This window comes from Artemia franciscana, chromosome 9, assembly GCF_032884065.1.
Source record: "Artemia franciscana chromosome 9, ASM3288406v1, whole genome shotgun sequence".
Lineage (NCBI taxonomy): Eukaryota > Metazoa > Arthropoda > Branchiopoda > Anostraca > Artemiidae > Artemia > Artemia franciscana.
Window position 1 is genome coordinate 34,972,429 of NC_088871.1, and position 14,410 is coordinate 34,986,838.

The 14,410-nt window shown below is 35.6% G+C and overlaps 1 protein-coding gene across 2 annotated transcripts in view; it reads left to right on the top strand.

The window, feature by feature from the left end:
* The window catches only part of LOC136031329 (serine beta-lactamase-like protein LACTB, mitochondrial), a 53,825-nt gene that overhangs the window by 11,325 nt on the left and 28,090 nt on the right, over positions 1-14,410 (top strand). For both annotated transcript variants that reach the window (XM_065710813.1, XM_065710812.1), the window contains exons 3-4: positions 2,278-2,670; positions 4,987-5,152. In XM_065710813.1, the coding sequence (XP_065566885.1) occupies positions 2,278-2,670; positions 4,987-5,152 (559 nt within the window). The remainder of the gene's footprint in view (positions 1-2,277; positions 2,671-4,986; positions 5,153-14,410) is intronic.

A 14,410-nucleotide genomic window follows, 5' to 3' on the forward strand; every position in this document is an offset into this window, starting at 1 on the left:
TGATTGCCACTGGGGAAGCATGCTGGGTAGTTTGGCTGCTGCCATGCAAATTCCATCATCTATATGAAGCCATTTTCTTTGCTTGATTGTATGAGATACTCTGTCTAGTTTGTGTGTCGGTTTGTATGTTTCAAACAGAACAAGTCTCCAAAAAGGGTGATTACAATTATGATACTAATATTACAATCTAATAGGAAAAGATTAGAACTTGGATAGATGGTATCGTTTCTGCTTTGCTGAAAACAAACAAACTATATTTGGAGCAGTTATTAGTTTTTATTATTGCATTTGAACGAAGTCAAATAGTGCTCAAACTTCCAGGAATTTTTCTTTTGAATATCAGTATATTTGTAATATTCAATTTATTTACTCTAGTTTAATATACAACTAATTTTTGTCAATGTTTTCTTCTTTTTGTATCCACTCCTTTTATATTTATGGACAATTAGTTGGTTTAAATCGAACTTCTCTGTGAAAGTGTGTTTTTAGTTTTTCCATCCACCACCTCCCATTCTTATATCTGTACTTTTTAAATACAGTAATCGTTTTAAATCCCTTCCTCTCAATTAATTAGTTAAGAATTGGAGGTTATGATGGTCGTAGTATTTCTTCTTCTTCTTAATCATAAGGTTATAAGTTTTTTTTTTTTTTTTAATTTCACTTGATTTTAAATTACACGATCAAGCAGAAATTATGAGCGTTTTTTTGTTGTTGTTGTTGAATGAATCTTATCCAGACTTTGCCTGAACATCTAAAACCATTTTCATGTTTGAGTTGTTTTTAATCCGATATTATACTTAACAATTTATTCTCTATTCTTCCGATTTTTGTGAATTTTTTCAGTGGGCGTTATCAGGGCTCTTTTTTGAAAGATTCCTTCAATTTTAAAATATCTAGGAATTTCTCTAGGTTTTTTTCTTTTATTTTGTCTTGGAGATCTTTTCGGGGGGCGCAGCTGCAGCTTGGGTTTTGGGTTTGAGGGGGGTGGGCATAAAGAATGTGCCAACAAAATTGTCCAGTCTGCCAACAAATGTTGACACATAAGCTAAATTAAACTAAAAACATAAGCTAAATGCTGCGTGCCGACACCTTGCAGCTTTGGAGGAGCCCCCCCCCCCCCCCCAGATGCGCCCTTATATCTTGTATATTGCTCAGTCACAGATTTTACAGTAATTGAAGCAAAAGCAGATCACTTTTACATCAATATATCATTCGTTATTTCTGCAGTTGGTTTAAACATATTTATTTCTACTTCTAATCTTCATTTCTGGTAAATATGTCAGTGTGTAATAAGTAATTGATGCACTTTTTTGGGTTTTGAAATACAATATAAATTCAAATTACATGATTATCTTGTCATTTCGGTCTTGTGTATGCATAGGGTTTTCGATTCACGTCATTTGAAAGACCTGAAAATAGTAAATGCAACTGAAAACTCATTGAAATATTATCAGCTCAGTCATGTGGATCCCACATACTGATTGATTTTCCAGACTGTTTTCCATTAACAAGTTCTTTGTTTAACCTTGTTAAATCCTACGTAGTGATCCAACTAGTTTTTTTCTTTTTTTTTCGTTTCTGCATTTTCTGGGTACTGTCTTAGTTTGAGATGCAAAAATATTCAAAGCTTATTTATTGTGTTGTATTTTTCTAATGCATTTTTACGTTTTCTGATTTTTTTTTTTCGCTTTTTGTTAGGGGTTTGAACTGACAATAATTCAGTATTTTAAGTTTTCCCTTCTCTAGTTTTTTTGTCAAAGTGAATGTGGTAAAATATATGTCTTAACTTTAAAAAAAGTTCAGATTGAGGTTCATTATTTAAAAAAAAAAAACTGGCCAAAATATTCCTCTTTTTTGCCTCTTTTTAACGTTATTCTCTCAGAAAGTGCTTTGAGAACCAAGTGTCTCAGAATCCTCATTTTTGAGAAGGGCCCATAAATATTGAATGATTATTTCAAGGACATAAATTTACATAATGGTAGAGAGAGGGACACAAATCGAACGAGGGGGATGGATTATTCTCTTACGATTTTAACGCATCTTTTTCCAGAAAAGTTGGACAGTTGATGCCTACAAACGATTTTTTTCAGACTCTTACTTGTTCCCTCAAAAAAAAAAAATCTATTGCCACTCCTTTCTAAAATTTAGACTGTATTGGCTGTAATAATCAGTAATTTTGTTGGCAAATTAGGCAATAACCATCGAAATTTCTTTCGCTCAAGGTCATAAAAAATCACTTTTCAGCCATGTTCATAATGTTCTGATATTCTTTTTCAGGTATCGGTTTTGCTGATATTGAAAACAATGTTTTGTGTGATAGTTCTACTGTTATGAGAATAGCAAGTATCAGCAAATCAATGACAATGACTGCTGTTGCCAAAGCATACGAGGAAGGCAAATTAGACTTAGATAAGCCTATTTATGACTATTTGCCAAATTTTCCGGCGAAACAGTACAATGGCAAGGAAGTAGTGATTACAACTAAACAGTTAGTTAGCCATCTTGGCGGGATAAGGCACTATGATAAATCCAAGAAAAAAGAACTGACAGAGAAAGAAAAGGAAGAGGAAGAAGAATTCAAAAAGAAGGAGTATTATATTAAAGAAGAATACAAGTCTGTGCAGGATGCCTTAGAGCTGTTTAAACATGATGAGCTTCGTCATGAGCCAGGTTTATTTTTTCTTTGAAACAATAATGTCTTGTGAATTGGCAGTGTTTTAATAAGATTTTTTCAATATAGATAGATTCATGATTCATTTAGAGGACGGCTCAAACGGCGTTCGTAAAGTTCGTAAAGTCGTTCGCAAGGTTTGTAAAGTTGCTTCGTTAACCTTCCCCAAACCTTTACGTGAGCAAGCATTAAAGCTAAACTTTAGTTAACTTCGTAAAGTTAGGGAAAGAGTTCCAGGGCAAAACTTTTAAACAGATTTGGAAATGTTGAATCAGGAAACTGAAGATATGCTGATTTCTCTAGTTCGAGAAAAGCCTGTCATATACCAATATTCTCACACACCAAGCTCCTTATTTCTTCAAGACTTTTTCTCCGAAACATAAAATGTTTCAGAAATTAGAATAGTTTGCTGCTCAAAACGCACGTAAAGTACAAGGCTCATATGAACCGTGAAAACTTTACGGAAACACACTTTGCGAACGACTTTACGAACGCCGTCTGAGCCGTCCTTAATACAAAACAGCTTTCATAGCTTTGGCAACTAAATTATGCTAATTTTTTTACGCATAAATATATTACAAGGTGAATAAATTACGAACGATTAATTGTAATGACAAAAAAAGGAATAAAAGAGTTCGTAAAACAATGGAATACGGAATCTCAATGGTCCAATTTTATTCCTGCTTCGGATAGGCGGACATTTTTTATAAGGGGGTGGTTCGATGCATCTGAATTGTGAGTGTCTAAACGCGAGGATAAGTTCGTATCTGTGCTCATGGAGAAAGATTATTTTTAACGACTTGTGAGCAGATTTATGAGACAAATAATTTACACGGAGTATAATTTTTGCAGCACGTTTCTACACAGTTCCAATGTCACTACTGAAATATTCTGTATTGTGTACTTGAGGGCCTGAAACCGGACATGCGTACTCAAGTAATGGCCGCACATATCAAGTAATAGTAAAAAAAAAAGTAAATAAGACGGCACTAGACCCTTAAGGTCCAAACCGGCGGTGCTGATCTCCGTTTCATGGCCCTTCAGCCAATTAAGCAATATAATATTAAATATTATATTGCAAATATTAAATATAATAGCAAACATAGCAAATGTAACAAATATTTTTGCAGTACCTGCTAAGAAAACCTCTAAAGGGTTGTTGGTAGCAGATGGTACTCTTTTCTACTCTACATATTCTTAAAATATTATTTATATTATTCGACTTGGAACTGATACTTGATTCATACACATACAAGAACCCAATTACATAAAAACATAATTAATTTCTATTCTTTTGCAAGAAAAAATCTGTTTGTCGTAACCTTGAAGGATGCCAGATGACTTGAATTTCATATTGCGCATGGAATTGTATCCCGTACACACAAATATAAATTTATGGGAATTTTTGAAAAAATAACAATAAAAGTGTGAATTTTCAATGTTCAAATTCTATATAATCATTACAATTTTTAAGTGATTGAAGTCTATTTTGAGATGACTAATCCCTTGGTTATAAACTTATTTTTATACAACTAATCACAAGCTCTCTGAATTCTCTGTGTGAGTATATATTTGTGTTTTTCATGTTTTAATTTTAAGTTTAAGATAAACTGCGTCTTCTGTTTTTGTTACTCTAAACACACACACACACATATACATAATATATATATATATATATATTTATATATGTATATATGATAAAATAGTAAAAAAAATAAATAATAAAAAATTATAATTTCAATAAGAAGAAAATTTAGGATTTCAGGGAGAGCTGGGTTCTGACCCTATCCAATATATAGGGTATATATGTTCCAAGTAAAATCTTTTTGTACTGGTGTAAAAGTAATATTTACTATGAACTTGAATCGTATTGCAGATTAAACTGCCTACCACTTTTTTCCTTTAATGGCTAAGTACACACATCAGTTGAGAATAGTCAATATCGCCGGGTATTTTGTCATTTAAGATGTCTATACTGCGAGAGAGATAGAGATGAATGGAACTCTCTCTCTCTTTCTTTTTTTCTCTCTCTCCCTCCCTTCCTCTCTCTCTTTCCTTCCCTCTCTCTCTTTTCCATCCCCCTCTTCTCTCTCTCTCTCTCTCTCTCTCTCTCTCTCTCTCTCTCTCTCTCTCTCTCTCTCTCTCCTCTTGATTACAAAAAGGTGGAAATATGGGATTGAAATCTGAAAATTAGAACTACAAAAGCACTTTTGGTCAAAATTACTCTCCACGACACCTACTAACTTTCAGATTGCATTAACTCAAAGCTTTTAAGCCCTGAATAACGGAGAATTTTATCTAACTTGTCTTTTTAGGGTCTAAGTACCTGTACACAACCCATGGGTGGACAGTTGTTAGCGCGGTGCTAGAGAAGGCACTGAAGAAGGATTTTAAGGAAATAATGGACAATGTGTTTCGTGATCTTGGGCTAAAAACCACACATTTTGATGAAAACAGTCCCATTATAATGAATAGATCAAGGTAATCGTAAGCTTACAGAAATCTATATATATAAAAATAAGTTGTCTGTCTGTCTGTCTCTCTGTCGAGTGACGTCATTATAAGGATTGAGTTGTATGTCGTCATGTTTGTTATGATGATGCTTAGTATATGACGTCATTTTAAGTATTTAAGAAAATCGTTCAAAGACAAATTTTTAATTGTAAGATGTCGAGTGACGTCATTATAAGGATTGAGCTGTATGTCGTCATGAAGTTAGTTGTCGTCATGTTTGTTATGACGATGCTAAGTATTTAAGAAAATCGTTCAAAGACAAATTTTTAATTGTAAGAAGATCGTGGACAGAAAAATTTTTATTTGTAAAATGACTGAAGAACCTATGACTACATTGTAGTAATGACTACAATGGTAACAGACGAGGAAGCTGCTCAAAGAGTCTATGCCGAAAAACTTGCGGCTGATAGAGAAAGTAAGAAAAGAAAGCGTACCGAGGAATTACAAGAACAGCAAGAAAACAGGCTTGCGGCTGATAGAGAAAGTAAGAAAAGAAAGCGTGCCGAGGAATCACAAGAACAGCAAGAAAACAAGAACAGTAAGTAAGAAAAGAAAGCGTGCTGAGGAATCACAAGAGCAACCTGAAAATTATCGCCTGGTATTCAGGTACAGCCCAGTCGATGATTATAGGTTGAGTAGATGTGTTCAAATCGGGACTATGTCTAAAATTTGTCCCTATTGCAAGGCCTTGAAATTCAATGGTGAAACAATGAGAATGTGTTGCGCCTCAGGAAAAGTTAAACTTCCTCTACTGGCTGCCTCACTAGAGCCATTGAAGACTTTGCTTACTGGAACTACGTCAGAATCTAAGCGTTTTTATCACAGATCAGAAAATATTTCTCATGTTTCCAACTGACGTCGTTTGGTGCCCAAATCGAAAATCCAGATCAATTTATGCCTACTGTCAAAGTAAAGGGGCAAATTTATCATAGAGCAGGGTCCCTTCTACCATTCTCAGGCGAGAATCATAAATTTTTGGCAGGATGAAGACAATTATTTTTTAAAATGTCGTCAATTGTTTCACCAATACATCGTTGATATGTATGCAAAAATTGAATCAGAACGTTTGCTATTTATCCGTCTGAATCAGACCAAGCTCCGCTCTGAACAATACATTCATTTGCGAGATGCAGTTGTAAATGACGGTAATACCACAAACGTTGGAAGATTAACGATTTTACCTTCGTCATATGCTGGCAGTCCCCGTCATATGCATGAATATGCTCACGATGCTATTGCATATGTTCGTCTCTATGGTCGTCCAGATTTATTTATTACATTTACATGTAATCAATCTTGGGACGAGATACAGCAGCTTTTACTTCAAGGACAATCGGCGGTTCATAGACATGACATTACGGCCCGTGTCTTCCGGCAAAAGTTGAAATCACTGATAAACTACATAGTAAAACTTGAAGTGTTTGGGTCAGTGCGATGCTGGATGTACTCAGTGGAATGGCAAAAACGAGGATTGCCACACGCACATATACTAATCTGGCTACATTATAAAATTACTTCTAATGAAATTGATGATGTGATTTCCGCTGAAATACCTGATGAAAATGTCGATAAGGGCTCATATGGTATTGTGGTAAAAAAATATGATATATGGACCTTGCGGTGCACTGAACGAAAAATCACCATGCATGGCCAAAGGAAGGTGCAAAAAGCAATATCCTCGACTTTTAGTACTCAACACAATTACTGGCAATGATGGTTACCCACAGTATAGAAGAAGATCTACTGAAGATGGCGGTAAAACAGCAATAATAAAGAAGCGTAAAGGTACCACCATCGAAGTAGATAACCAGTGGGTTGTTCCATATTCCCCTTTATTATCAAAAACATTTGATGCACACATAAACGTTGAATACTGTAACTCCGTAAAGGCAATCAAATACATATGTAAATACGTCAACAAAGGCAGTGACATGGCAGTTTTTGGGTTGCAGTCCGAAATCAGTGATATCGACGAAATCGTACAATATCAGGCTGGAAGATACATAAGCAGTAATGAAGCTGTTTGGCGAATCCTTTCATTTCCGATACATGAACGTAGTCCAGCTGTTGCTCACTTAGCGGTACATTTACAGAATGGTCAACGTGTTTATTTTTCGGAATCCAACGTGCAACAAAGAGCCCTGAATCCACCGGATACAACGTTAACTGCTTTCTTTTCGCTATGCAAAAATGATTCTTTGGCCAAAAAACTGCTGTATACTGAAGTGCCTTCGTATTACACGTGGAATACTAAAAATAAAGTATTTGAACGTCAAAAACAGGGTAAGTCAGTCGACGGCCAACCTACGATCTTCAAAGATACCACGATAGGAAGACTCTACGCCGTTCACCCCAGTCAACATGAATGCTTCTTTCTACGCCTGCTTTTGGTGAATGTACCCGGTCCGACGTCCTTTGAGTATTTGAGAACTGTAAACGGTAGTGCATGCCAAGCTTTGAATTTATTGGAGAATGACCAACACTGGGATAACTGCATCAATGACGCGTGCGAAACGTCAACTCCAAGACAAATTCGTGCATTGTTTGGAATCATACTAACAACTTGCTCTCCTTCAGCTCCTACAGAGATATGGGAAAAATATAAATCGAAAATGTCCGAAGATATACTCCATCGAAAACGGTTAGAGACGTCAGATATGACTTTTGATTTTACATCAGAAATTTATAACCACACTTTAGTTATTATAGAATATTTGTGCGTATGTATGGCAAACAAACCTCTTCAGGATTTGGGAATGCCTTCACCTAATCGTACCGCTGCTGTTTCGACATGTGTAGAATTGGATCGTGAACAAAGTTACAGCACGAGTGATCTATTGTCGTATGTACAAAATAACATTTCCAAGTTAACGTCGGAACAAACAGACATTTATGATCCGATAATGTATTATGTCGATAACAACGTTGGAGAAATTTTCTTTTTGGATGCGCCAGGAGGTACTGGTAAAACGTTTGTGATAAAACTGATTCTGGCATCAATTCGATCAAAAAATGATATAGCGTTGGCAATTGCGTCGTCCGGAATAGCCGCAACGTTGCTGCCTGGTGGAAGAACTGCTCATTCCGCTTTGAAATTGCCTCTGAATTTGCATTCTATAGAAACTCCCACGTGCAATATTTCCAAATCATCTGGGATGGGTAAAGTATTGCAGCAATGCAAACTTATTATTTGGGACGAGTGCACAATGGCAAACAAAAAATCGCTCGATGCTCTGGATTAATGTTTGAAAGATTTGCGAGGGAATTCGAAACCCTTTGGCAGCACATTAATATTGCTTGCGGGAGATTTCAGGCAAACATTACCTATAATACCTAGATCAACCCCTGCAGACGAAATGAATGCTTGCCTGAAAAATTCTAATGTATGGGCACACGTAAGAAATTAAAATTAACTACAAATATGCGTGTCCGATTGCAAAACGATGACTCTGGTCAAACATTCAGCTACCTGCTGAATTCTGTAATTTAGTGACGTCCAAAATGAATTGATTGAAAAAGTATTTCCGAATATTCTAAACAATTATAAAAATAATAAATGGCTAAGTGAAAGAGCGATTCTTGCACCTAAAAATATAGACGTTCACGAAATCAACAATATTGTTTTGACCAAGATTCGAGACCAGGCAGTCCTTTACAAGTCAGTCGACACAGTTTTGGAACCAAATGAGGCGGTTAATTATCCATCTGAATTTTTAACTTCCCTGGATCTTCCAGGGTTTCCACCACACGTGCTACAGCTAAAAATAGGCGTACCAATAATATTGTTACGTAACATAAACCCTCCAAAGCTTTGCAATGGCACGCGACTTGCCGTAAAAAAAAACAATGGAAAACGTATTAGAGGCAACAATCTTGACAGGACCTTTTGAGGGTGAGGCTGTTCTTATTCCTCGCATTCCCATGATTCCAACAGATCTGCCTTTTCAATTTAAAAGATTGCAATTCCCAATTCGATTAGCATTTGCAATCACCATCAACAAAGCTCAAGGTCAGTCATTAGAAAAATGTGGTATAGATCTTAATACTGATTGTTTTTCCCATGGACAATTGTACGTAGCATGTTCGAGGGTCGGTAAACCTGACAATCTATTTATATGCAGCGACAATTGGACAGCGAAGAATGTTGTATATTCGCAAGTTTTACGCAGTTTATTTGTATTGTATCTATCTATCTATCTATCTATATAAAAATGAGTTGTGTGGATGCATGTTTGTTTGTTTGTAAAAAGAGCGTTTGCATATGACGTCATTATAAGTACATAAGGCTTTGTATATGCACAGACAATGGGAAAGCCAAGAATGTTGTATATTCGCAAGTTTTACTTAGTTAAAAACACATATATATATATCTATCTATATTCATAGGTGGTACACAGGGACACAACTACAATGGCGCGTAACTAATATGGCACGTGACGACTTACGTGCGCGGGGGGGCTTGGGGGGCGCGAAGCGGCACCCCAACAGCTAGTAGTTATATATAATCCTTTTTATCTGTATACATTAGTTTATCTCTAATTTGTAGTGCCTTTCTATTAGAAGTATACAGAAGGGAAAACTCAATTAATCGAATAACCGCAAGCGATTGCGTGTTTTTTAATGATTGCAGCAAGCAATCAGCAAGCACCTAGTTAAGAGCAAGCAACAGTAACTAAAAAATACAACAGTAACAACAGTAACTAAAAGTTAAAACAGATACTTTTAAAAATAAATTTTCAAGTGTACTATTATTCTTCAATTGATACTGATTCAATAATGATAACTAATATGTGGTTGAAACTAACTTATGGGGGGTTTCGGAAAAAAAACCCTCAATGCCCTTGAATTGCGGCTGATTGTAATTAAAAGTATACATTTCAAATCACAACGGTCAAAACCCTTGGGCGTAGATTTTCTACCCTCTATCTCAATAGTGGATGAAAATCACATTTTAGCTAAGATTTCACTGATGTTTTTCTTTCTTTTTTTTCTTCTTTTTTTTCATAGCGGTGCTAGATAGGTACTGAAATAAACAACAAGTAAAACAATAGGGATTTTTGTGTGTAAGACAGTAGAATACAACTTTAAATGAATATTTCGATTCTATATCCAAGGGCCATCACCTTCGAAACAAATAATAAAGAAAAATGAAGAATATAAAAAACTCACATTTAAATACAATCTCTAAAACTAAAATATTTTCCCAAAACAGTCCTAGTATCATTACTTCACGAAAGTTCATCCAGGACTGGTACATTAAGTGAAGTAAAAAAAACAATTCATTCGAATAAAATAAAAACATTTAAAACAAGCTCTTATCTTGCCTTTTTGGCACACTGCACACATAAATAGTAAATACTAGCAAAAAAAAAAAAAAAATACTAAATACTAGAATGCTAAAAAAAATATAAACTGCACACACAAATAATTTGTATATAGTATTTACGAATCATTTGAAAATAGTTAACTTCCTAAAACTCTGGTAAAGATATAACTCCAGTTACTTGCCAAAGAGGGGTTTATTAAATACCATGTGACTTTGGTAACTACTATGTTGGTAGAACCCATCAAAATTTAGAAAAACACCTACAACACCACAAAGATGACATAATTAAAGCTTTAAATTCTAATATTACAAATATTTCTATTGATACTGCTTTAAGCAGTCATATTTTTGATAATCCTAGCCATTAAATGCTTTTTGTAGGAACTTCCCTTATTACTAATGATTTAGGCATAAAACAGGTTGTTCGAGAGGCAAGTGAAACTATAATCAAAATAAATAGTAATATTTAGATAGATAGATAAGATTTTATTTTCACCAAAATTTTCATGGCACTGCCATTTTTCTTATGGTATAGTCACACTAAAAAGCGACGCCAAATAAAAAACAAAACAAAGAAAAAAACACATCAATCCTCCTGACTTTCGTTATACATTTTTACAAAGCTAGGTATAAAACTCTTTGCTAACCGCTGGTGGGCACAGCGTACCGGCTGAAGTTTGTCAACAGGCACTGCCACCCTGCGCGGGAGTCTTTTTGTTGTGGATTTAGGGGGGAAAAGGGTTTTGTGGATTGGGTGGATCAGAGATTTTCGTCCGAAATCCATGCAGAGTTTCTCTCTTCTTTTTTCCAGAGTTTGTATTTTGAACTTTGTCAGCAGCTCTTCATACAACATTTCTGCCTGCTTTGAAACTCTCATTAGAGCTCTTTTCTGAACTCTTTCCAGCCTGGCGCTTTGCTCAGCCGTCAGTCCAAAATGCCATATAGGAGCTGCATATTCCAGAATTGGGCGAATAAAAGATGTAAATATTCGGAGGAGGTGATCTGGAGGGGCGCTATGTTTCGATATAAGCTTGAGCATCTGCAGTCCAGCATTACCCCTTTTTACTAGACTAGTTGTGTTTGCTTCCCATTTTAAATCACTGGTTGTAATAACTCCCAAGAGTTTAATCTTACTGACTTTAAGAGAATCAGAGATAGTTGGTCGGAAATAAGGTTCAGAAGAATTTAAAAATGAAATAGTTAAAATAGAAGATTTACTGTCATATTTGAATCGGAAGCTTTAGTCTTCACATTATCAATTAAAATTTGGGCTTTGCTACATTCATTTGCTTCACAGATTTCTTCAAGGGTAAGATCATCAACATATTTCCAAGGGACTTCACAATCATTAGCAATATTATTAATCATAACTAGAAACTGAATAGGACCCAGAATGGTACCTTGAGGTACACCACAAAAAAACTGGCTCAGGTTCAGAGAAAGACTTCTTATATTTAAGATAAACAAATACAACGTAGAGACAATAGGGAAAATTTTATATTTAAGATTTGGAACCTATTTATTAAAAAGCTCTGAATGATTTTCACAACAACAGGGTTCACTCTAAAATCAATTAAAAGCTTAGAAATTAAAATGTTATGATAAATCAGATCGAAACCCTTTTTAAAATCAATTGTTATTAAGTTTAGCCATTTACCAGGCTCATCAACATGCTTAAGAATAAAATGTAAAAGACAGATTAGATAATGGAATGTTGATGTATTCTTTCTGTTACCGTACTGATGAGGATCAAGGAGGGGCTCAACTTCAGCTTTTAGCCAATTTGCTACAAAGCTTTTGTACATTTTGATTAACAAGGGGGTCAAAGTGATTGGTCTTACGCCGTCAAAATTAAGTTCAGTATCTTTTTTAGGGATTGGAGTAACATACCCCGTTTTCCATATCTGTGGATAAACTGAAGAAGTTGAAATGCAATTAAAAATTTGCATTAGTGGCTTAGTCAATTTGTCAGGAAATGCTTTTATAAGTTCAATCGGAATATCAATGGGAGTTATACTAGTTCGTTTAAGTTTCTTTATTTTACTAAAAACTTGACCTTCAGAAATAGTAGGTAAAGGTGTGTCATCATGTGGTATTTTCTGATACTCTTGGGTCGTTTTATTTACATCAAGAGGCGGCAAAGATTGGATTATTCTGGCCAAATGACCATTTAAGTGGTTAGCAACTTTTTCATCATTAGAATCTGAACAAAATCAACACCACTACGGGATTTTCCACAAATTCGTTTTATTTTCTTATACCACATGCTAGGCTTTGATTCAAAAAGGTTACCAATTTTTTGTGGTAATACTCAGCTGCAGTTTTTCTTGTCATTTTACGTATATTGTTACGGAGCATATTAGCATTTCCTATTTTCCCTTCTTTTCTTAGTTGAATTTTATACCTAATCAAATCTTTAATTTCTTGGGTTATGTAAGGACGATCCGTGTTGCACCGCTTGGAAGTTTTCTCTGGAAAGTATTCTTCATATTTGTTTCTTAGTTTATCTTGCGAAATTTAGCTTTTTCATCGGAGGACTCTAAAATTGCTACCTCATCCCAGGACTCTGATGTAATTCAATTTCCAAATTCCAAGAGACCCCTGTCCGAAAGAGGTCGGTCTCAACTACATATTTTACTTTATACGAAGGTAGCGGGGCCCAGTTTATCATGTAGTGGTAACTACCACCAAGGGGAGGTAGGTCTTGAGGTTCATTATAATATTCTGACAAATTTGTGCAAATTACGCCGAGTTTAGTATTACCTTTAGTAGTCGGAAACTTTACTATCTGCTTAAGTCCTTGACTTCTGAGGAAGGTTTCAATTCTTAGATCGTTCTTATCACCAGTAACGCAAATTCCAACATTCGGGTACTTAGAAGTAATAAAATCAACACACAAATCTAACTTTTCAGCAATGACCTTTTTTTGGAAAGGTGCCATACTAGGTGAGCAATAAAACACTCCAATAACAATACCAGTTACAAATCTCGGAAGCTTTCTTGGTCGAATCATAATCCAAATCATTTCATCATCATCATCAATATGGGGGATCTGTAGTAGCCGCGGTGCCAACTGCTCACGTAAGAAACACGCTACGCCGCCACCTTTCTTACCTAACAGACGATTCTGATGTCTTAGTTTAATAAATTGTTTGTAACCTTGTATTGTAAGATGTTCAGGACTTTGTTTATGTACTTCCGTAACTGTAATAATATCAGCTCCGGTTACTTGAACATAACCCTCAAGTTCACCCATTTTATCAACGTTGAGACTTTCCGCATTTAAAGTTAAAAGAGAAGAAAAATGAAAATGTGATTAAGGGACTTCTTTTTCAACAACTTTACGTTTGTTTACTTTTGTCTGTTTTGGGAAGGTCTTTTTAGGCGGGAGAAAAACTTCAGGCTCATTTGTTGCAATAACTAGGCTAGATTCATCATGAAGGGCTGCAAAACGGTTACGAGACGGAAGCGGTGACAAAGGAGCAGAAAATATATTAACGTCCGTCTCACTATTTGAAGTTTTGGAAACCCTGAATTGAGCTAATACGCATGGATCATTCTGCTTGCTATCTGAAAACTTCGAAAATGTTTATGCCACGTCATGGTGGGAAAAGGTGGGGAAAAGATGCGTATGGGAGGGGGAGGGAAACAAAAAGGAGATACTGAAGTAGAGGTATCTCGGGGGGGGGGGGGGCTTTGGGGATTGAATCCTGGTGATTGAAAGCTTGGCAGGGATTGGAAATTATTTTTTGCCTGATATTCGCAAAGTTGTCGCTGACACCGGTAAGCGTGTCCACCAGGGAGCGAGTCACTCCCAGTCAGGAGTGACATGAGCAAAAACGCATTCTCTATTGGTACAAGTTAAAACAATGCACAAATCTAGGTGGTCAAAACTGCAA